Source organism: Diospyros lotus, chromosome 5, assembly GCF_014633365.1.
Source record: "Diospyros lotus cultivar Yz01 chromosome 5, ASM1463336v1, whole genome shotgun sequence".
Classification (NCBI taxonomy): Eukaryota; Viridiplantae; Streptophyta; class Magnoliopsida; order Ericales; family Ebenaceae; genus Diospyros; species Diospyros lotus.
In genome coordinates, this window is record NC_068342.1 from 40292782 (window position 1) to 40318619 (window position 25838).

General features: G+C 38.0%; 1 protein-coding gene across 1 annotated transcript; it reads left to right on the top strand.

The window, feature by feature from the left end:
* Positions 1-20908: 20908 nt before the first annotated feature.
* On the top strand, positions 20909-21706 carry LOC127802261 (agamous-like MADS-box protein AGL61). Its single transcript, XM_052337974.1, has 2 exons — positions 20909-21244; positions 21326-21706. Exons 1-2 carry the CDS (start codon positions 20909-20911, stop codon positions 21704-21706), a joined length of 717 nt encoding a protein of 238 aa, XP_052193934.1.
* The last annotated feature ends 4132 nt before the right edge of the window (positions 21707-25838 follow it).

A 25838-nucleotide genomic window follows, 5' to 3' on the forward strand; every position in this document is an offset into this window, starting at 1 on the left:
GGCGTCCTCATAGCAACGTCTTGCGAGGTGCTGCTCGCCTCGTACACACCCTACACCGTCGGGGGTCGGGAATTTCACCGTAAGCGACCTGGTTGAGGTCACTAGATCCAGGTCGTTCATCGCCGGCCTTCCGAGTACGACGTTGTATGCTGAGGGGCAGTCAATTATGAGGAATTCTGCCAAAGTAGTGGCCTGGCGGTTCGCATCCCCGATGGTGAGGGGAAGGCTGATCCGACCGACGGGAATCACTGCGTCTCCCGTGAACCCATAGAGTGGCTCTGGGGACGAACCCAACTGTTCCGGTCCCAAACCCATCTGATCGAAGCATGCTCTGTACATTACATTTACCGAGCTGCCCGTGTCCACCATTATCCTCCGCACTTCGGAGTTGCCGACCTGGGCTCGTATAACGAGTGCGTCGTTGTGCGGCCAATGGACGTCTCTGGCGTCTTCTTCCGAGAAAAACATCTTCTCTGGGATTGGGTTACCCCTAGGCCGCTTCGCGGGAACCGGCTGTTCGCCCGATCTCGCTAGCAAGACATGGTTGGCCTCTCGTATGTATTTGTCGCGGGATTTGTGGGAGGAACCAGCGAGGTGGGGCCCGCCATGGATCGTGTAGATGGTTCGTACAGCCGGTGCTTGGTCGTCATCGGTGGGAGGCTACTGCTGTACCGGCGGCTGGCTTGGTTGATTAGTCGGCCGCACCACGTAATCTTTCAAGCGACCTCTTCTTATCAGATCTTCGATGGCGTCCCTTAGGGCCCAGCATTCCGAGGTGTTGTGACCCGCCTCGTTGTGGTACGCGCAAAATTTTTCTTTGTTTCGGAATTTGTTTGGGGTTCTTAACGGGTTGGGCTTCCCGAATTCCTCTTTGTTCCTTTCGATGGCGAAGATCCTTTCTTGGGGGTCTGACAGGGCACAGTAGCTGTCAAAGCGCTGTGATCTATGAGGTCGCTCATCTCCCTCTGCCTTCCGAGCTCGCTTGAACACTTCATTGCTCGAGCGCTCCCCCCGAGCTTCTCTTCCGGCGTCTCCGTTGTGCCTTTTCTTATTCTGGCTGGAGCCCCTAACTTCTTCTCTCGACCCGACGGGCTTCTTCGTCCCGAAGGCGTCTTCTCATCGGATTTCCTTGGAAGCTCGTTCATAGAATTCCCCCAGGTCTTTGACCGGGGTTCGGTAGATGCTCTCGTAGAGCTTTTCGTCTTTTCGGAGGCCGACGGAGATCGCCGTTAGGATACTTTCATCCGAGGGATCCTCGACGTTGCTCACCTCGCGCCTGAACCTGGCGATGTAATCCCTTAATGGTTCGTTTGCTTTCTGGAATACGGTGGCGAGGTGGCAAGGTGGCGCGAGCTGCCTCCTTAGAGCCCTGTATTGGTTAAGGAACCTCTGTTGGCACTCCTCCCAGCTGTTGATGCTACGAGGCGGAAGGCTCCTGAACCAAGCTCGGGGGATGTCTCCTAAGATTGCTGGGAAGGCGCGACATTTAGCCAGCGAGCTGGTTGTCTGTAGATCCATTTGCACGTTGTAGGCATCCAGGTAATCATAGGGGTCGCTGTCCCCATTATATTGTGGCATGCTCGGGACCTTAAACCTCCGGGGCAGGGGTTCGAGCTCAATTTCTCTGGCGAACGGCGTCCTATCCCCACGGCCATTATTCTGGCTGCGGACTCCTTGTCGTTCCTCCAGCTGTCGCACCCTCTGATACAGCTCTTCCACAGTTGAGTCCGGTCCTACTGATTGCTGGGCTTGCGATCGCCTGCTTCTTTCTCGGATTAGGGAGCGGTGAATTGGGGACGGGTAGTTATCCCCGATATCTTCTTCCGCGGGTGGGTGTCTCTCCTCCCGCGGTTGGCGGACCCTGCGAGGCGACGCCGGTGGGTCGTGGACAGCCCGTGCTTGAGCTTGGGCCAGAATTCTGACCGCGTCAGCGAGTTGCATTACCGTATTCTCCAATGCTTCCTGGCGCTGTTGCCAGTCCCGGATCGTCCCTGTCCCGGTGATTTGGACAGTAGGCTGGACAGGGATCCGTGGTGGTATGCCGGGAGCGTCTCCGGCGGGCGGCGGCAAAGGAGTATCGGCTGTCGGGGCAATGGGTCCTCCATTTGGTGGTAAGTCTCGTGGTCGGTCGTGGTGATTTTCAGGCGGGTCGACCGCCGCCTCGGAACTTCTAGTATTCCTTCGTCTAGCCATGGCTATTGATCAGAGCGGCCCCTTCCTCTAGCGCCAAAATGTCGACGTTTGATTTCGGCCGACCGTGATTCGTTTTGGGCCGCGGTGAGTCAATCCAAAAAAATACCGAGAAGGAAGGAAGAAACCCCCCCCCCCCCCAAAGTTCCAAGCGTGTACACCAGAATCTTTTACGTGGTTCGGCCAGAACGATGCCTAGTCCACGGCCGCCATCTGATTATTCTCCCAGAGTGGCGGTATCTGATTATTCTCTTCTCCCCCCCCTCCTTGCTCCTCATGGCCCCCTTTATTTCCATTTTTCTTGAGGGACTTTTACAATCTAGATAATATATAAAAATACAGTGTTTGTATAATGGGGGACAAATAGTTCTTACCGCCTTCGCATGACCGGGAGTGGGATCCTCATTACGAGGGGCATGGGCTGTTACAGATAAAGTGATCGGACCCTACCTCTGACTTCTCAGCAGCTTTGCCGCTCATGCGAGCTGGAGGTTTTAGGCGAGCGACCTGGATGGTCCAGCGATCTGGAGGATATTTCAGGAGCTCGTTAGTCGATTGCTCCGAGCTCGTTGGGGGATTACCGGGAGCTCGCCATACGCTCGCTTTACGAGTTCCGGATCTTTGATGGAGGCTGGACCTTCCTTGACGAGGTCGTCCGGGCCTTCTTGGCCTTGGGTGATTGGGCCGGTCTATTGGACCGAGTCTGGCCCATGCGGGGTGATGCGGGAAATACATATAACACTATCCAAGAGTAAGAAATATTTAATCAATTAAAATCTTGATGGTACATTTCTATCCCTAAACTTTTTATGTTTATGAGTCTTGCTTTGATGATTTTGATGAAAATTTATATTTAAAATTTCAAATATATTGATTTCTCAAATTAAATGGGAGTTATAGCATCTAGATAATTTTAAAATCCTTGATAAGTGCATTGATTAAGGGGGAGAATATATTTTTGATGCGTTATTGTTTGCCCAATTCCTACATTGTCTAGTGATAAAATTCTTTGTGATTTATGAAAGGGGGAGATCTTTGGGTGTTTCATAATAGTTTTGTCATTATCAAAAAAGGGGGAGATTGATGTTTTGCTTTTGATATAGTTTTGATAATAAAAAATAATTATATTTTGATGATAAAATTATTTTGTTAATGGTTATTATCTTAGTGCTCCAAATTACTTTTATATGTTCTATTAAATAGTAAAATGAAAATCAATTTCATCATACAAAATAATAATGCCTAAAATCTTGTAATAATTTTTTTTATGCCATTTGGAATACTATGTTTTATTTGGTTAAAATGTGCAAAAATTTATTTAAAAGATTTTTTTACCATTGCTACAGTGAATAGTGAACAACGAACAGTGAACAGTAAACAGTAATCCGACCACTGTGAACAGTACGACTATAAAAATGACTAGTTTCTTTTGAAGCTCTTCGAATGCCTATAAATACCATTCAATGATACTCTTAAGACCAACAAGAAGCAAAAATAAATTCATTTGAGCTAACAATTTGTATTTTATTTCTCCATTATACTTGTGCTTTTATTTTTTTCTCAAAAGACTTTGATTATTGTTTGTATCATTTTGTTCAAATCTCATGTTTATTTTGAGAGATTTTGTAACTAAGAGGGTGTACATTGTCAGTTTTTCTAGCTTGAATAGTTAGAGGGTGTACATTGTCAGTTTTTCTAACTTGAATAGTTAGAGGGTCTACATTGTTTGTAGGAGATTTGTATTTTATACCTTGTGATCTAGAGAACCTAGTGAAGTAAGATGTTATAATTTCAAGCAAGGTTGCTAGAGGGCCTACCGGGTGTGGTAGGAGGTTTTAGTGAATTATTTTAAATTTTTAGTGAGGAGATAATTAGGTAGTAGATTAGATTTGGTTTACCCGAATCACTATATTTTTTTTGATTGCATTTTATTGTTTTCATATTTATCTTTCAAAAGTTCCTATAAACCTTTTAAACTTTTTAAACACCCAATTCATCCCCTCTTGGGTTTTAGTGCCATTACTATACATTTATAACAAAAATTTGTTATTTTCGACCTTAATGGCTACGTCCAAGATTCACAACACGAGGATAATTCAATAATCAATAATTTTATATAGAGAAACTACAAACTATCTTACATGTAGTTTTTGTATGGACAAAATTAGAACTATTGAACATTGGGAAAGAGAAGAGGGGAGTCAACAACAATAAATGGAGAAACCACAAAAAAAGAGAAGAAAGAGCATTGTGGTAGAGCTCAAAAGAGAAAATCGGACCATCTTGACATAGCTTTGAGGAGTGAAGCAGGCCATCATGGTGTAGTGATAATGTGATTAGATTCGATTAGAGAAAACCTTACAAGAAAAGGGTTTCATCGTGATAATGTAGTTGAAAGCCTAACATCACATCTTCATTGTGATTTTAGAGTAATAACATAGTAAAAACCATGTTTAGCAACACCTTATTTCTTCATGCATGCTATAAGCTTGAGAATTTGATTTTTTTTTCAATAATTATGTTAATCACTTAAGATTTTTTTAAAATTTCCTTTTTACCCCTTTATATAACAATTTTAAGAAAAATAAAGTTAGAGTGTGTTTGATTGCACACATTTATCATAGAAAATATGTAATTATTACACATTTTTTATGGAAAACAATCAAACACTTAAAGTTGGTAATTAGAGTTTATAATGCAAAGAAATCTAGATTGAACTTGAATTAAAGTACCATATTCAAAATAACATAAATTTCTAAAGTAAAGGCCTAAATACCCATTTAGACATAATAAAATCTCAAATTTTTCAATGGTACAATAACCCAAGGAAAAACAAAAAATATTGATAAAGGTTCCGATAACACAAGGTTTTCTTCAAATTAAATATAAATTAAAATAAACCACAACAATTGCAACTTCTACAATTTTTTTCTTTTCCTTTGATAGACTCTAACTGCTTGACGCGTTTGAATATATTGATATAAGAGATAAATTTTTAACTAAGGGTGAAAATATTTTCATACATGGATGAAACCAGTATGAAATATTTTTTATGTTTTGACACTATCGTATAAATGAAGGGGGAATCCACGAAATTATTTATGAAGATATATGATCTTGCACCCTAGGTTTGGGATAAAAATGCCATATTCATCGATGATAAACTAATTTTAATCCACCCTTATTCATAAAATCACAAAAATATGAAATATAATCATCATACATATATTTATACTGTTAATACCCACAACAATAATGCAACAGAAGTGTGATGACAAAATTGCAATTTAAATGGTATGAAGATCACAAAAATGATACAAGTTGTAATTCAAAGACGAATGGTGTGATAAATCATGGACAACATGAATCTTTTAAAGATTAGGGGAAAATCACTCACATTGATTCACTAAGAAAAAAAAAATTGGATTTTGCTACCAACTTTTGAGACTAAATTAGAGATCGAATTAAGAGAAAATCAAATATTTAAATTTTAGCTGTAGCAGAAGAAATTAGAGACGAACTTTTTTTGTCTCTAACTTAAAACATGAGATTTGTCTTTGATTTCATCTCTAAGTGTAGAAAAAACATTAGAAACTGTTGAGCTAACTCGATCATATTAATTAAGTTTTGATGATTAACAAAAATATTTTTATGATATAAATGTATTTTTTTCTCATATAAAAAAATAAATTTATTTTGAATTAAATGTGTATTGTCTTTAAACATGTTTCCTTCTTTGATCATTTATGTTTCAAAAGTTTATATTTGAATTTTCATTTATTGATAAATGCTTTTATTATTTATGCAAAAAGTATATTTATTTTGAATTAAAGGAGAATTACTTTTAGACATGTTTTCTTTTTCCCATACAAAAAGTAAATTTATTTTGAATTAAAGAGAATTGGTTTTAAATATATTTTATCTTACTCATGCGAAAAGTAAAGTTATTTTGAATTAAAGGAGATTGATTTTAGACATGTTTTATTGTTTTAATAATTTATGTCTCAAAAGTTTATATTTGAATTTTTAAATCTTGATTTCTCATGCAAAAAATAAATTTATTTTGAATTAAAGGTAAGCCATGTTTTCTTATTGTTTGAGAAAGTCTAAATATTTTTTGAATTTTAAACTTCATATTAACCATTTCTTTAGTAGCTAAAATGCTTATAAATATCCCCCAAACTTATTTTTTAAGTATCTATTGCACATATTGCACATCCAAAATTCTCAAAAGCTCTCAAGCTAATTTCCAACCATTACAAGACTCTCAAAGATTTATTGTTTATTTACCAAAGAGCCACAAGGCAAGAGGAGAAAAATAGATCGCAAAATCGAATCCGATCTTTTCTATTCAAACTGAGGTTACCGTTTATTTATTTATTTAAATATTATTGCCTTGTATATTTTATACTTAATTGTTTATTTGTGTCCAAGTGTGGACAATTATTTGTGAACAATTAAATTATCATCGTGGATTGTATAGGTTTTCTAGAATCGTTAAAATCTAGGTGAATCTAGTTTCCAAGATAAGTTAGGGAGAAAATCTTGGTATTGGTGGTTTTTTTAGAACTTGTTATAATCTAGATGTGTATCTAGTTTCTAAGGTGAGCTAATGTGGAAACCTTGGTAAAATTATTTTAGTGGAACCCAAGGGTGGTTAGACCTTGAGAGAGTGAATTAGGTGTATGTGAAGACACCGAACCACTATAAATTGTCTTGTGCTTCATTATATTTATTTTTATTATATCTTGTGGCTTACATTTATTATTAATCTAAAATATAATTTATTACATTTATCAAATATATATTTTTCAATAAAATCATTAATTGAGAAAAATTTTAATCACTAATTCACTCCCTTCTTGAGTGGCCATACCCTAAGGGACCAACAGAAACGAATTTTTTTTGGGTTCCAAATGGTAAAAAGATCTCTTTCATCTCTAAAATTTAAAAAGTAATTAGAGACGAAATTAAAAGTAGTTAGAGATGAAAAAAATATTTTTTTGTTATTTTAATATTATTTTCTAATAGAGATGCATATTTAGTAATATTCATTCAGAGACATTTAGGGGCAATTCCAAATCAGAGAAGGAATATTTCTGTCTCTAAAAAAAATTATTTTTTATGAATAGCATCTTTGAGACAAAATTTGAGATGAAAAATGTCCGTCCTTAGAGAAAAAATAATTATTTTTATCCTTTTAATATTATTTTTTTGAATAAAGATGAATACTGTTATGCTTCCATACAACATAGGTATATTTGGACAGAGATGGGCTTAGAGATAGAATATTTTGTCTTTATCGACAAATTTTGTGACATGAAAAAAATTACTTTTATTCTTTTAATTTTATTTTTGAATAAATATAGATTATTTTTTCATTTCTACTTAAAATATGGCCATAGAGATGGAATTAGTAGGTGTGAGCAATTCGATCACTTTGATTATTGAATTGACCAAATTGTTCAAACCGCATAGATTGAATTAGAGCAAAAGTCAAATTGAACTGATCGAATTGTTTCATAGACCAAATAAACTGAATAGATCGAAATATAATTCAGTTTGGTTGGTTAACCAAGCAAACTCACCTCACATGGTTGAAGGCTAAAGCTAAACTTTGATAAAGAAAACGAGTTGTAGATGAGAGGGCTCATTTGTCTGAGTTCATCGGTGCTGAGTTGCAAGAGTATGAGTTGGCTGCAAGAGTCGTAAATGAGAGACATGAAGAATGGAAAAAGATGAAGAAAAAGATAGTTCATGAATCATAGGGGATGTGGGTTAGTGACACAGTGTGAGGTCCCCCGTTCGGAGATCTAGAAGCCCTTGAGCCTCGGATGGAAGTTTCAAAAAAGAGAGATAAGACGTCAAAAAGAAATCCTTAGTAGAATAACATGCTAAAGGAATAATACACTAGCACAATGCAAGTATGTGGTATATATATACATATATACAAACAGTAAAGTAGTAGGGTGGCAACATCCGCACACCCTCAAACAAAATCTGGTCACAAGAATCATGACATACTAAGTATAGCTAGTAATCTCATGTACTCCAAAACCACAAAACAACCCCAAGACTGTCGGTTGGGACAATCCTATACAATCAACTACCCAAACACTTGGGACGTTGTTGCCCTCACCTTCGACCTTCGCTTTCCTTGTACTTGGAATGATGTAAAGTAAGGGTGAGTGACAAGACTCAACAAGCAAATAAAAGAATAAGAATAAGACTAGAAATAAATTAAATCCCCACACAATCTTTAACACCCACAACATGCCATGTATTGAAGTAAGAGTACATCCAGATGAACAACTATTTAGTTGAGTTGAGTTAAGTTTTGATGTGTTTAATAATTTTTTATTTTTTTAATATTATTTTTGAATAGAAACATTTTTTTTGTTTATATTCAAAATAGTAATTTTTGGACAAAGACAGTCTCAATTAGAGATGGTCTCTCTTACATTCAGATAAACAAGTAGTTAGTTGAATTAAATTTTAATGTGTTTAATAATATTTTAAAATTTTTAAGTTAATTCATTTGGATTTAGTTGTGATGGTTGAGCTCCACCTCACCAAAATACTGAGGCTTCGATGAGTTAGAAAATTTGTTTGCAATATATTCATTTATGCTTTTAAGAGAACTAAAAGAACTTTTTATGCTTCTACATCCTTATAAAAACTCTAACTAAATTTCTTTCTTTTGTTAAAACAAATATATTTTCATACTATTCTCATATAATTCTGTAATTATAAGTTATACATAAATTTATTAAAATATATTTTTCAAAAATAATCTATTTTTAAATACCAAAGTCAATCTGATCATAATTTATTAAAAATACATTTTTTCTTTTATTTTCAGTAATTTACTAAAAAATATTTTTATAACATTTTTAAATAACTAATATTTTTATTCGTTTAATATTTTAACACAACTTAACTTGAACAACTTATGGCACGATTTCGGACGGTGAAAATCAATCATGTCCCACGGGCACAGAATGCGGTGGCGGATGCTTTCTCGAGGGTAGCTGCTTCTTCATTCCCTAGGGATTCCCGAGCTGTCTACATGGAGTCGTTGCCCCAGAGGAGCACAGAGACTGAGGCAGAGCAGCTTTGCATGGAAGGGGTTGAAAGTTGGATGGATCCCATCGTAGCACATCTGACCAAGGGATGGCTACCAGAGGAGGAACAAGAAAGTCGAAAACTCAAGTGCCAGGCTGCCAAGTTTCTACTGGTTGGATCAGACCTTTATAAGAAATCCTTCACTTAGCCGCTGCTGAAGTGCGTGGGGCCGGTCGAGGCCGACTACATCCTAAGGGAAATCCATGAAGGGATTTGCAGCAGTCACATCGGAGCTCGGTCTCTTTCCCAGAAGGCCCTTCGGCAGGGGTATTACTGGCCGACAATGATGAGCGACGCCGGGCATTTGGTCCAGACTTGTGAGAGATGCCAAAAAACTTCCAACCTGGTTCACACCCCGGTAGTTGAACTCACCCACCTGGCTTCGCCTTGTCCGTTTGCCAGGTGGGGAGTCGATATCCTCGGGCTTTTTCCGCTAGCGGCTAGACAGAACAAGTACTTGATAACAGCCATCAATTACTTCACTAAGTGGGTGGAGGCCGAGCCTGTGGCGACTATTACAGGCCGGAGGGTAAAACAATTCCTTTGAAAATCCATCGTCTGTCGATTTGGTATTCCAAGGGTGCTAATAACTGACAATGGCACCCAATTCGAGGACCGATCGGTGCAAGAATAGTGCCGCGAGTTGGGGATTAAGCAGCATTTTACCTCGGTCGCCCATCTTCAAGCTAATGGGCAGGTAGAGCTGACGAACAGGACCATTCTGCAAGGACTCCGAGCTCGGGTTGAGAAGGCGGACGGTCGATGGGTAGATGAGCTCCCCAGTATACTATGGTCTTATCGAACCACGCCGCGAACGGCTACAGGAGAATGCCCTTTCACATTGTGTTATGGCTCGGAGGCTCTCATCCCTGTCGATATTGGGGTGAGGAGCTACCGAGTGGAGCATTTCGATCCTGAGATTAACGAGCAAGGGCTAAGGTGCAACTTGGATTTGATGGATGAGCTTCGAGACCTGGCACGAATTCGACAAGCCGCATATAACCGGCGCATTGCTAGGTACTACAATCGACGAGTCCACGCTAAGAGCTTTATGCCAGGAGATCTTGTACTACGACAGTTCGACGTGAGTCATCATCGGGACATGAATAAACTAACTCCGAATTGGGAAGGATCGTACCGGGTGGTGGAATCCTGAGTCCGGGGGCATATCGACTAGAAGACATGGAAGGCAAGCCCCTGAAGCATACTTGGAATGTGCAAAACTTAAGGAAGTTTTATCAATGAGCAAGGGAATTCCCCGAATCTCTTTGTACTCTTTTTCTTTACGACTAATGGCAAGGCTTCGTATTTTATTCATCTAATAGCAATTGCACAAAGGATTATACTTCGTCGAAGAAAAATCCAAGGGTCATGAGTCCTAGGTCGTCCTCAAAAGTGGACTAAAGGCCACGAAAAAACTCTAGCCAACACCCTCCTTCGCGTGGGAGTGGCTAAAATCCAAGGGTCACGAGCCCTAGGCAGTCCTCAAAAGTGGACTAAAGGCCACGGAAAAACTCTAGCCAACACCCTCCTTCGCGTGGGAGTGGTTAAAACCCAAGGGTCACGAGCTCTAGGCCGCCCTCAAAAGTGGACTAAGGGCCATGGAAAAACTCTGGCTAACACCCTTCTTCGCGTGGGAGTGGCTAAAATCCAAGGGTCACGAGCCCTAGGCTGTCCCCAACGGTGGACTGATGGCCACGAAAAGATTCATTCATGGGTCACGAGCCCTCGGCTGTCCCCCAAGGGTGGACTAATGGTCAAGGAAAAATTACAACACAGCACCCTCCTGATTGTTGACCTAGGGAGAACCAAGGGTCAAATTCACCCTCGTCAACTATGGAAGGGATCGAGGTTCAACTAGTCTCAGCCCATATGTTCGCAAGCAAAAGATGAAGAGTCAAAATGAAATGGCATTGTATAAAAGCGAGATGGTCCAATACATGATAATAGAGGAAGTACAAAAGGCCCTAGTTAGAAAAAGAAGAAAAGCTCAAGCATCAGGAGGCGCATCATCATCGTCGGCCATCTCCGAGTCCTCCATCCCTGCCACAATCTCCGCAACAGACCGAACATTGGACATGTCCAAGTCTGGATGAGCTCGTAATACCTCTGTCTCATGAGCTTGGAATCCCTTTGTCCAAGCGTCCTGCAAGTTCTTCTGGAGGAACTCCTTTACCTCAGGAAGCTTGATGGGCTCGACATACTTGCGCTCGTATTGGCGAATGACTGAGTTCGCCCGAGATAGCTTGGAGCTCGTCTGAGATAGCTCTGCCTCTAGCTCCTGAATACGTAGGTCTGAAGCCTGCCGCTGGGAGGACAACTCATCCAAGTTCTTCCTGTGGCTCTCCAGTAACTCGTCCCTCTCCTGCAGCTGGGTGTCTAGCTCCAAGATCTTCTTGGAAGCTTGAGAGAAACGTCCAGAAAAGTTCGAAACGAGTGTGACCACCTGTAATGGGCAAGACAAGTAAGGACAACATAGATGAGACTGGAGGATGTCGGTAAAGTATAGGTGATTACCTGGGCCAAATACTTGCACAATGTGGCTTCTATGGCCTCCGAGGACTGCTTGGCCAGCACTTGACGATCGGCGAGAGTGGTGAAGTGGTGAATTATACGTTTTGCCACCTGAGTGTTCCGGCTGAGATTGCTTGCCTTCACTCCCCAATTAGGAACATGGTCTGGACTGTGGGGGGGAGACTTTGGGGCTGGCATGAGCTCTCTCAGAGGATGGGAAGTCCTCTTCCTCTTAGCACGACTAGGCTCTCCTTCCTCAGCAGGAGGAGCATTCAAGGCAGCCTTTCCCATCGCAAAAGCTGGGGCGCCCTCGTCCTCCGTGGGTCTCCGTTTGTTCTTCCCCCAGATGAAAGCTGTGCTCACCATCTCAGCTGCAAATGCGAAAACAAGATATTAAGGGCAAGAAAAGCAAGTTAGAAAAGTATGAAAATAGTGGGAAAATGACTACCCAAAGTGACATCAGGCTCGAAGTAAGTGTGAGTGGATAAACCCCCCAGGTACAATGTGCGATCACATATCAGGACCCAAGCGCTGATAGGGTTCAGCTCCCTCAAGATCTGAATATTATGAAGCTCGTCCTGCGTGATCTTACGACTACGGACCTTTGAGGGCTGGAAAACCCACTCAACTGGCACCCCGAAGTTGACCCCCCCGTCTTTCAGGCCAGCAAAGAAAAATCTACTCTTCCACCGTTTCACCGACGTGGGATTATCAACTATGAACTGACGCTGGTTGAGGGGGGAAAAGGCGAATCGAGGTTCAGTTTTGCTAATGGAAATTACCTTGAACATCCTAAAGAAGAGTTGAGCAGTGGGCTCAATGTCCCGAGTTCGACAACAAAGAACGAAGCTAGATAGGCACCTCCAGCCATTGGGAGTCAACTGAGATAGGCATAACCCCACGATAGCGAACACCTCAACTACAGGAGTCGCGAGGGGGAACCTAAGGCCAGCAGCTAAGGCCTGCTCGTAGACGGTGATACAACCATGGGGGGCCTGGTGAGCTTTTAGACCTCGGGGTTCACTATATTAGTACTCATCATGAATGAGGTGGTATTTTCGGAGGAGGGGAAACAACTCTCTCTCAGTTATGGTAGAATGGTCCGTGGTTAGATCCTCGGGTAAGCTTCCTAAGTGGGGATCGCTACTCACATGAGATTTTGAGGTGGGATGAAGTGAAACTCTTTCAGGCCTCTTAAGTTTCCCGGGCCTACGAAGGGGGCCATGGGAGGGGCTGGATAACCCGATGTGTGATTCCTCACTACTAGAGCTGGTACTAGAGTTTTCTGAATCAGAGGAAGAAGACATGCTAAAAAACGAGCAGAAGTAGTTAAGAGAAGGTCACTGACCAGGAGAGTAAAGGCCGAGGTCAGGAAAGAACAACCACGACTGGGCTAGAGCCTCGGAGAGCTCAGTAGGCGCGATTTAGCTTGGGAAAATCTTGAGTCACGCCTGTGAAAAAGAAGAGCCAAGGAAACAGGTTAGTCAAGTTAAGCCTTGTTTTAAAGATCGTTTTGTTATTATTAACAAAGGAAAAGCCCAAGGGTTGGCCATGGCTGACCTAAGGAATAAAAAATAATAAAAAATAATTAAAAAAAAAAAAGCAAAAGGGCAAAAGTCCCAAACGCCCATATATGTATGTAGGTATATATATATATATATATATTAGATGTTAAAAAAAAAAAATGCAGAGAAGAAGAAAGGGAGGTTGGCCATGGCCGATTTGGTCAGGGCTGAGCCCCTCGGCCCTGGCCGACCTCGGCCAGGCCGAGCCCAGTGCTCGGCTATGGCCGAGGAGCTCAGGCCTTGCCTGGGCGAGGCCGAGCATGGCCAGGCCGGCCTCGGCGGCCGAGGTCGGCCTGGCCAGTCGACCTCGGCCAGGCGTCTCTGCCTGGCCGAGGGAGAAATTATTAAAAAAAAAAAAAAAAAAAACAAAGAGGAAGCAGAAGGCAAAAAATAAATAAATAATGAATAAGAAAAAATAAAAGCAAAGGAGAATGGGAAAGACTAACCTCAAGGAGATGAATGCTTGTCTTGAAATAATAATTGTGGGGTGGGGCCTTAGGGCTTATATAGAGGGGACCCAAGGGGAAAAAATTTCAAAATGACAATGCTTCCCTCCAAACGAATTCTTCCCTCCAACCAAAACCCATCCCTATAATTTCAGGATAGTAAATGAGGTTTTTAAGCACTAATCTCAACTTTAAAAACACTCTCATGCGTCTTGAGAAAAATCAACAGTCAAGTAACCTACTCCTCGACCTAGCATGATTTTCAGTTCGGCTCAAGGAGTGGGGGCAAGTGATGTGGCACCAACTGAAATTACTAGAATACCCCTACGCGCTGATAGTCTCACCTGCCACGTGGATCCCCTAAGAGACCGACACGTGGCCAGTCAACACTCTAGAGCGGAGCTCGAGAAATCCGGGCCGAACCGCAAGACCCGTTCCAACTTGACCGGGATTCTCGGGAGTCATGCCCACTCATCTCGGATACCCCAAAACGGGTTCGCTTATAAAAGACAAGGACTCTCGCCAGGTATACCCAAGCTCTACAACTCTCTCATTTACTAATACTTGCATTTACTCTTCTGATTTGAGCGTCGGAGTCCATCCCGGGGGATCCAAGCCTCGACCCTCCATTGTCTTGCAGGTTCTACACCCGAGGTCCGACATCCCCAAGTCCGAGGTTCCATTCTCGAGATCCAGTTGCAGAAGTGGCACGTGGTGGTTGGTCCCAAAAACCATAATCAAATAGTCATTGGATACTCTATTCCAAGCAAAACCCATTTACACACACACAGATATATATATATGTATATATATATATATAAACATACACACGTTCGGCCATGGAGGCCTTGTTCCAAGCAAACCCATCAAACCCATATATATATACGAACATAAATGACTCCCCTGTTTCAGTCGAGCAAACCCATATTTATATATATATATATACGAACATAAATGACTCCCCTGTTTCAGTCGAGCAAACCCATATTTATATATATATATACGAACATAAATGACTCTCCTGTTTCAGTCGAGCAAACTCATATTTATATATATATATATATATATACGAACGGCCTCATTGCTGTTCCAGCCGAGCGACCCACATATACATCTATATATATACATACCCGATCAGCTAATATTGTTCCAGCCGAGTGACCCACATATATATCTATATATACATACCCGATCAGCTTCCTTCGAATGCCATGTTTCTATTCGGCCAACCCACTTACACACACACACACACACACACACACATATATATATGTATAAATGCCTAGCAGAGGAGCTACTCGGATGGGATCTCTCTCTCCCTTACTGTTTCATCTAAATCCCTCCCTTGCTTTATTCGAATCACCCACTTATATATATATACATATATATATGCGCGCACCATTGAACCACCCTGTACCTATTTGAGCAACTCACTTATATATACAAATACATATATATATATTATATAACCATCCTAATGCCCCTGTCCCAGCCAGCCCATCATTTATATACTCATACATATATATATATATATATATGCGTGGCAGTGTAGCTGCTCAGTTGAAGTTTCTCTCTCTCTTAATCACTGTTGTCACCCGTATAAGCCCCCTGATCGAGTAGTGTATATGTTTATTACATGCACTCTGTTTGATTTTAACTCTGTATAAACCTCTGTTTTGTTTTAATAGCCTTATATGCTAACAAATATGTAGACCCATTGCCCGCGTGGGCAGCTCATCTGGTTGGCAAGGGTGAAGTTCACGCTCATCTGGTTGGCAAGGGTGAAGTTTGGAACAATGACCAAAGATCGAGTCTTACCAGCGACAATGTGGGAATAATCTCTCACGTGAGGGGGCTCCTTGTACACAATGTGTATTGGTCTAGTCTCTGTTGGTCGGGTGAGTCACCATAAATAACATCCCCCCACGTTCTTGTCGGGCCGGGGGTGGGGGCGCCCGAAGTGAGCGATTTTACCTTTTTTGGAACAATATGTAAACCCTTTGTAAGCGCAAGGCACCCAAATAATATAAATAATATATATATATATGTATACACATGTTATGCACCCACGCATCCACTTTAATTTAAAGGCACCCAAATAATATATATATATATATGTATACACATATTTTGCACCCATTGTATATTGTCACGAGCATAATTTATCTATTTAAATAATTTTTAAATATGCTCAAATTTATGAGAATTCATATAAAAAATTTCATTGCATTTTTTTTTTAAAATAGACATTAGAATATGGACAGTAAATTAAATGTCACTGTGTGTAAATATCAATAGAGCTTACAATCGAAAGAGGTTTCTTTAGAAGATAACAAGGAAAACAAATGAAACTTGCACAATATATAAATAAAAGTGCAAGGAGAACTTGCCTTTGAAGTTTGAACCGAAGAAAAAGCTTGCCCTTCTTAAAAATCTAAAAAATTCTCCCTCTTGAAGCTTTAATTAAGAAGATGAAGAAAATAAAAGAAGAAGAAGAAAATGGAAGAAGAAGAAGGAGAAGATGAAGCAGCCGCGGGTGAAAGAAAAAATGAAGGGACAAGAAAGATGGGAAGAAAAGTGGAAGAGTGGGCTTCCAACCACTCCCTTTGGGAAAATTACCAATATGCCATCCACTTACACACACAACACAAAATATCCTCATGCCTATTATGGTCATTTGCTTTATTTTCATTTATTTTCTTTTTTCTTTATTCAACCCATTATGCCAATTACCATTTTATCCTTTTCTTTTTCTTATATAACATATAATACATAAGCCCACTTTAGACATTTCATAAATCATTTCTATTTTTTTATTAAATAAAATACACCATTTCAAGCACATAGGCCCAAAGCCTATTTCATTACTCCAACTCAAATGGCCCAACTTATCCTTAGGCCCAATGGGGTTTACAACTTCATTTCAAATAAAATACACAAAATCTTCTCTTGGGCTCAACCCAAATTTTAAAGTCCCAATTCATTAGAGATGGACTTATTTTAGCTTTTCACATATAATAATAACACTTATAATTTATCCACAAAATTTCCTTATATGAATTTGCTACAAATTTTTTTTTTCCACATTTATTCTACTAAGGCGAAATTTTCAATGCTCGAAAATAAAATATCTATAACGTCTAGGTCTATTAACAGGTCGTTACATATATGTTACTCGTATTTGACAATATAACATTTGTCCGACGCAGACAAATATGAGAGGACAAGTGTGGCCCTCCTTTCCCTCCCCCTAGCAGGCAAACTCAACGTGGACAACAAAACAGATATATGACTCTTAATTATATGCGGTGCAAAGATTCAAAATAAACTAAACTTAAAAGTTTAGAAAAAGAAAATAAGAGAAGTCACAAAAAAAAGAAAAAAAGAATAGAGAGCGCTAAAACTAAGCCAATAATCTCTTGTAAAGCTTTCCATTTCTTGTATTATCATTCTTTTAAAAATAATATTTAGTTCTATAAAATAGTATGAATTGTAATTTTTATTGTACGAATGTCTATTATGTCCTTGCATCGGTTTTATTAAAACGAATGCAAATGCGTATTCAACATTTCATATTGTAAAATTTCCAATTCAAACTACTTTATAAGTCCGAATAGCACTTCCAACTTTTTGATTTTAATCTGTAATTAAAAGCAAAGTTACTTGTCATTTTAAGTAAAAACATCTAGACTTTTTTTTTTGGTATATAGGAAATTACATGAAATATCATGAGAAAGTTTAAACCCTAAAAATATATGAATTTTGACCTCTTCCTATTAAAAGAAAAAGAAATTTTGTTTTGACACTTAATATTAATACTCACATAATCATTTATCACAATGGTGAATAATCACTAATACTAAAATTGAATGTTTAAATAACATTTTTGTCTAAATAATAATGTTTTTAAGAATAGTCTTCCCTTTCCATTTTCTTCCATCATTTCATACACTACATTATGTCACTTTTCAATTGGCATTAATTAAGGAGCCCGACATTTAATTACTAGAATCATTTATTTATTTAATGCATACAATGCATATAAGAATGATTTACAAGAAGGGAAATGATATTTTCAAATATAAGTTTGATAAATAATTTTTATAGATTAATATGATACAAATAAAATTTATAATATTTTTATTTAAATTTATTATAATTTTATTTAGATTTAGTATTAATTTTAAGTAAGATTATTATAAATTTAGGTTGAAATATATATGTTGAATTTGGGTCTACCATGTCAATTTGTCAGAATTATTCAAACTTGTTTGTAAGTATAACATCTCCATTAATAGAAACATTTGCTAGCTTTGCCTCATTCGTTGAATAATTTTTTACAGGGTAATGCTAAATATTGTTTTAAGAACTATAATTAAGTTTTAACAAATGTATCTTATTATAGACAAAATGCATTGTATTCAGTTTTAAAATAATTTAATTTGTTGATAAAATATTATAAGATACGATGATTGGCATTATCCTTTTTCTAAAAGCAAATGGGATTATGATATACAAATTTTGCATGTAATATTAAATTAAGAGTCGTGACAACACTTATAATTATAGGTTAAAATTCATTAAATTTATTCAAAGTTTATAATTTGAAATACTTCACTCCTTTATAATTTTATTTTTGATCGATGGTGCCTTTGGCATCATTTTTTGGCCAAAAAACTAGATTTATATGCCCAAAACCACAATGTCCCAATTTATTTAATGGATGCAATGCATATACGAATGATTTGAAAGAAACATTTGCTAGCTTTGCCTCATTTATCGAATAATTTTTTAAGAATAATGGTTAAATTTCAATAAATGCATTATGTTTAGTTTCAAAATAATTTAATTAGTTGATAAAATGTCATAAAATACAATATTTGACATTATCATTTTTTTTAAAAACGAAAATAATATTATAAAATACATATTTTGCATGTAATATTTATACAAACTAGAGGTGGCCTGTATTGCGCACGTTGAAAAAAATAAAAAAATTAAAAGTGAAAGTTCATTAAGTAACATTTAATAGTAACTGTTCAAACTTCAATTTCTTTAGATAAAATTTTAAATAATTGAGATAAGATAATATAAGATGACTCACTGATAATCATTGACCAAAAAGTAAAAAACTCATTAAATTAAGTTTATTTATAGATTAGTTATAACTAAGAGTAAATTAATAGAATTAAATTTTTATGCCAATTAAGTATGAATTGCTCTTCTATAGTAAGTATTTGTACAAATTGTAAATGTTATTTTGATATTTAAATTTGACACATTTGTAGTGATATTTTGCAATTCTGTATACAAATGCATGCAATTCACTAAAATTATGCGATATGTAATATATATTATCATCAATTGCTATTGCTATAGTAATTAAGTGTATATATGATTGTATCGTAATTCATTAAGGTTTGGTGAATTGTAATATAGTTATCGATTGTTATTATTATTTTTTTTTGTAAAATTTATAAATAGTAACAAACTGTACAAATACCATTGGGCATACTCAGGGAAAGAAGGAATAAAACACTTACAACAGACCCAATGCTAGTGACTCATATTGAACTAAAATATAGGGATACAAAGCAAACATTGCTTGTATACAAAGGTTTTAATCTTCTTTATGATGCACTCTACACTAGGCTTTGAATCTTCAAAAGCCGATCGGTTACGAGCCTTCCATAGGAAATAAACTGTGTTGCCAAGAGCCATGCGCTTTACTATGCATTGCCAGCTAGAACCTCTGGCCGCCCTTTTAAGCCATCCGAGAGCGCTCGCAAGGGAAGTCAGCCCTCTGCCCATACCGAGCCATTACTATAATAATAATATCGATTGTTATTATTATAGTAAGTACACATGAACGCATTGCAATTTATTAAGGTTCAGGGAATTATAATATAGCCATAGCCATTAGTGGCTATTATTATAATTCTCATGAAAAAATTGCAATCTTTTAAGAATTAGGACATTGTAATAGGCTTATTAATGGCTATTAAGATTGTAAGCATATAAATGAAAGCAATGCAATTTGGGTTCAAGGAATTGTAATATGATTATCAATGGCTACTATTATAGCAAGTTCAAGGAAATGTTATACTCATAAACAAGTTTGACAAATAACTCTCACAAATTCTTAATAGTTTTGTCCAAATTTAGAATAGTTTTTTTAAAATTAAAATAAATCTACTCACTATTATGTATTATTGTTAATTTTGAATAAAACTATTATGAATTTATGTAGTACTATTATTAATTTTTATGTACCATGTCAATTTGTGAAGGTTGTTTGTGAAATTTGTTTGTGAGTGTAGCATTTCCCTTCGTATAAATGCATTGCATTGCAATTTATTAATGTTAAGGGGATTGTAATATGGTACCTAAGAATGCATTGATTATTTACGATTTAGGGAATTATAATACGACTGCTTACGGTGTCTATCATTATAATAAGTATATATGTATATATTTAAGAATATATTATGTTTCATTAAGATGAGAATTGTAATATGGTGTCACCAAAGAGATGTTTCACTATTTTTTTTTTAGAACTACGCTCATTACTGGTGTTCTTAGCTATCATGCCCCTAGAGCTACATTGAGAAGATAAATCGAAGATATGCTTCCATTAGCCAGGGCTCGAACTCGCGATTTGTGACCTGGGGCCCAAAGAGCAACACCCAAGAGGTTCTTCCTTTGCCAGCGGAGTTGTGCCCTGGGGGCGAGATGTTTCACTATTGGATGTGTATAGATGAACGCTCTGGAATTCATTACGGTTTAGTGAATCGTAATATGGATTTCGATGGTTATTATTATAGTAAGTGTGCATATATGAATGCATCGGAATTCAAAATGGTTCAATGAATCGTATTAAGGTCATCAATTAATGAGAAGGGGGGTAGCGATAATAGCGGAGAAAATATTCAGTATAAATATATTACCATATTATTGTGATGTCTAAGAAAAATAAGTCTATTTATAGGGGTCAAATATTGTATTGGTACAATCCAAGAAACATACATAGATTGCTCACCTTAGTTTCCTTGTAGTGAAACCCTAGCCATGGAAAGGAAGAACAGAGGTCGCCAGAGAATCACCATGACCAGGATAGAGAAAGAGAGCAGCCGACAAGTCACCTTCTCTAAGCGTCGTTTCAGCCTTTTCAAGAAAGCTAGCGAGCTTTCCATTTTGTGCGGAGCTCAGGTGGCAGTGATAGCGTTCTCGCCGGGAAAGAAGGCCTTCTCATTTGGCAACCCGAGCGTGAACGCCATTGTTGACCAGTTCCTGACTCAAAATCGATCCCTGGAAATGGATAGCGACCGGATCATCGAGGGTCAACAAAACACCACCATGATGGAGTTGAGCCAACAGCTGAACCATGTGGAAAACATGCTTGAGGTATGTTAATATAATTATAAATTTATAATAACAACTAAAGATATATGTAAACCCTAATTAATTTGGATTATCATCAACAAGGTCGAGAGGCAGCGGGGCAAAGCATTGGACCAGATGAGGACCACTAGTCGGGGAGAATTCTTGTGGAAGGAACCGATCGATAAGATGAACATGGAGCAACTAGAGCAAATGAAGACGGCCATGGAGGATCTAAAGAGCAAGGCCATCAACCAGGTGGAGAAGTTGACACAAGAGCAATTAGCTAGTCATTTCAATGCTTTCATGGCAGGGTTAGGCTTTTCGGGTGGCGGCGGTGTGCCGCCTTTTCATGCAGGCAGAGCCAGCAACAATCCTCCGTCGCTTCTTGCTGGCCGTGGTTTTTCTGGTGCTCCATTTGATGTCGGGGCTTCAAGCTCTGCTCCTCCAATGGTCCCTGGATTTAACCGTGGCTCTGGTCGTTGATTCAAATAAGTGTCTTTGATAATTATGCTGGTTTTGCTGTCTTGTTTAGCTTCATATCTTGCACACAGATTTAATCGTTGTTCTTCTTTTGTTTTCCTTTCTGATTTTGTCAAAATTGACAGTCTTTAATCTTTGGCTTCCAGTTTAGCTTATGAAGAAACAGTTTCCTTTTCTTTATCTGTTCAGTGTGTAGGGCTGAAAAAACAAAAAAATTGATGTCGTCCAATCTCATCAGACCTTTATATATATATATATATATATTTATTGTAGAACCAAAAAAATTCAAATTGAAAACCCTTCTAACCTTCACAACTCCACAAAACTAGTTTCTCATTTTCAAATAATTCTAGTAATCGAGTTGTATCATACACTATGGACATGTAATTCCAATAACTTAGTTACATGCATATCGTCTAGTAGATTAACGAGGTGTGGTCAATAAAAACTTAGGTTGCACTTTTTTTACTATTTTCAAGTCATTTTTAGTTTTTAATTTTTTAAAATAAAAACGCGTTCTCTTTGTTATTTTTAAAAATGTATTTTTGAAAACAAAAAAAAAAAAATTTGTAAAGAAAATTCAAAACAACAAAAAGTTGTTTTGAGTGTTTTCATCCAAAACAAACTCTAAAATCAAAACACATTTATTTATTCATATTTTATTATTATAATGAGAAAAAATATTACAAAATTCATTAACTTTAAAATGTATATATATTTTTTAATAATATATTAATATTAAATATTTATAATTTACTAAATAATCAAATTTATTAAATAAAATATCATTATAAAATTATTTTCAAAATTTCAAAGAGAACGCGTTTTTTAATTTTTTGTTTTGAAAAATAATTTTTTAAAATAACAAAGAGAATGAGTTTTTAATTTTCAAAAAACAGACTATCAAAACAGAAAATTAAAAATTAATTCAAAACTCAAAACTGAAAATTGAAAAGTAAAGAGAACGCAACCTTAGGTTTTTGATGCTCTAAATTAATCTAGAGTACTCGCTAAACATTCAACACATTAAATTATAAATTTCTTTTAACTAAAAGTAAAAAAGATGCTTAGTTGAGGTTTAATTGAAATCGCATTATTTATCACTCCCATGTATCTTTCTTTGACTCTTGTTGCCTTGTACATGGAATATCAGATACAGTCATTTCTTGTGCTTGTTTTTTTTTATTGTATTTTAAAGTCCAATTTTTGGCAAAGATTTTTGCTTTAGCATTGATGAAGATGCTATCATTTCATTAAAGATTTTAATACTTGTTAGAATTGAATTGTGTAAAGTCATTATTACACAATAATTAAGAGAAAATACAATATCAAAATATATTGTGGTTTGACCTTAATGGCTATTTCCAAGATCCACAACAAGAGGATAATTCAATAATCAAAGTTTTATATGGAGAAATTACAAACTCTCTTACACATAGTTTTTGTAGGGACAAAATTAGAACTATTGAAAGTTGAGAGAGTGAAGAGGGGGTTAGCAACAATGAATGAAGAAACCATGTAAAGGAGAAGAATGAGCATTGTGGTAGAGCTCAAAAGAGGAAAATAAAGCATCTTGACATAGCATTGAGGAAAGAAGCACGCCATTGTAGTGTAGTGATAATGTTGTTAGGTTTGATTATTAGAGGGAATGATTCGGAGCAGATCAAGGAAGGCAACCTACAACAACTGGAGAAGCGAAGAACAAGCGGCGTGCCTGAACATCGGGGACTGATGGTCGATCATAGGGCTCAAAAGGCGGTTGACAGCCAATGATCATAGACATTGGCGGTTAATAGCGCAGAACAGAAATGCCAACAAGAATAGAATAGTCATATTCGTAACGCATGAACGGGCGTTGCTCGAATTTCGCTTGAACGAACGTGAGAAATATTGGAATCCACCAATGAACAAAAGAAAACTAAGAATATTTTATTTAATGCCAAAAGAAAACAACGTTTTTACAACCATTTGTAAACTTATATATGCAAACCCTAAAGCACTAAACAAATGCTTAAATGACAATGATAACCTAATAACCTTTATTAACCTAAACAAAGAAATATTAAAAAAAATAAACAGAATAAAAATATTAAAAATGGAACCCTTAAACGAATGGAGATTGCTGGCGGTCAATAGTTTGGAAATCAATTGTCGACCAATAGTGTATGATTGGCGAAGCTTTGTTTCTTCCAACGTTGGTTGTCAATCGGATTGGATGATTTATCAATCACCAATGTATGTGATCACTGATTGTCGACCCCTAGTCCTCGACGTTCAGGCACGTCGCTTGTTTTCTGCTTTTCCAGCTGTCGTAGGATGCCTTCCTCAATCTGCTCGGCATCATTCCTTTCCACTTCAAAACAACTCGACCTCGAGTTGTCAGCGAAATATAAAGGCTCATTACTAGATTGTACAAGTAAGGTTGGAACAACACCTGGGAAGGTTCCTTGGTGGAATTTGCAATAGCCAGGAAAGCCTTCCCTTCTGCTTTAGAAGCTTTCTTAGTACTTCCTGTTCGCGTGATCTTAATTATTTTTTTCTTCCATTGGAACACGTAGGTGTTCTCTCGACCCTATGTAGAACATCCACATCAAACTACCATAGTCTTCCCAACAATATATGACATACATCCATCTCCACAACATCATAGATAATTTCAAATTTGTAAAAACTTCCTATAGACAAGGGCACCCTACAAATGCAGTGTATGAAATGTTGGGCTCCTTGTTGGCGCGATCTTAATTCTTTTTTTCTTCCATTGGAACACATAGGTGTTCTCTCGACCCTGTGCGATCTTAATTCTTTTTTTCTTCCATTGGAACACATAGGCATTCTCTCGATCCCTATGTACAACATCCATATCAAACTGCCACGATTTGCCCAACAATATATGACATCCATCAATCTCCACAACATCACAGATAATTAGAGTTTTAAAAACTTCCCATAGACAAGGGCACCCAACAAATTCGGGTTACTTGTATAGTCGGATCTTTTTGAATCCAACAAACCTAATAAGGAGCTAGATGTGCCTCGGTAGGAAGCTTCAAGTGATCCACCAGTTTTTTGGCAATTAGATTCTCACAACTGCAACTTTCTATGACCAAACTACAAATAGCCGAGTCGACTCGACACTTGGCCTGAAAGGTCTTTTTGCACTGAGTGAATTCTTCTTGCTTGGGCGAGCACGAGATCTTCTACACAACAACACTAAATCTCTCTACTCATCTCCACATACCTCATCATCTTCTACATTACCAACATGTTCATGATCCGAATCCTTTTCATCATCAACAACTACATCAATGACATGCACTAGTTGCTGTTATGGACACTCATTTGATTTATGTCCAGGCTTCTTGCACCTATAACACTTACCAATAGCTAGTTTTGCATATGGATTGTTTGTTGCCTTGTCATTCCCTGCTTACAACCCTTCTTGGTTTTACCATATTGCTAAACCTTGACTACTTGCTCGCGGCCTAGGGTGGGGCATGGATTTTTTGGTGCCTTTTGGACATCGTAGTTTGAATACCTTTGGAAAGGTGGAAAGCGTCGCGATTGTTGCGCAAGTAGTGATTCGACTCGAAACACCATTTCTTAGGCATCTATCAAGGAATGGATGGGATGTACTCCCATCTTTTCTTGAACCTCACACTTCATTAATCCCGCCTAGGCGTGGAGTCTTTTCGAAGGTATTAAGATGACGATGTCCAGAAGTCGCCAGAAAAGCCATGCCCTCCCCATGCCACAACCAAGCAGTCAATGATTAGCTATCTGGTAGAACCAGGACGGGTTGTAAGCAGGGAGCGGTCGAATGACAGGGCAACAAACAATCCATATGCAAAACCAACTGTTGGTAAGTGTTATAGGTGTGGGAAGCTTGGACATAAATCAAATGAGTGTCCATAATGGCGACCAATGCATGTTGTTGATGATAATAAGGATCCAGATTATGAATATGTCAATAATGCAGAAGAGAATGAGGTATGTGGAGACGAGCAAGGAGATTTAGTGTTTGTTGTTCAGGAGATCTTGTGCTCACCCAAGGAAGAAGAATTGACTTAACACAAAAAGACCTTTCAAGCCAAGTGTCGAGTCGGCGAGGCTGTTTGTAGTTTGGTCATAGACAACT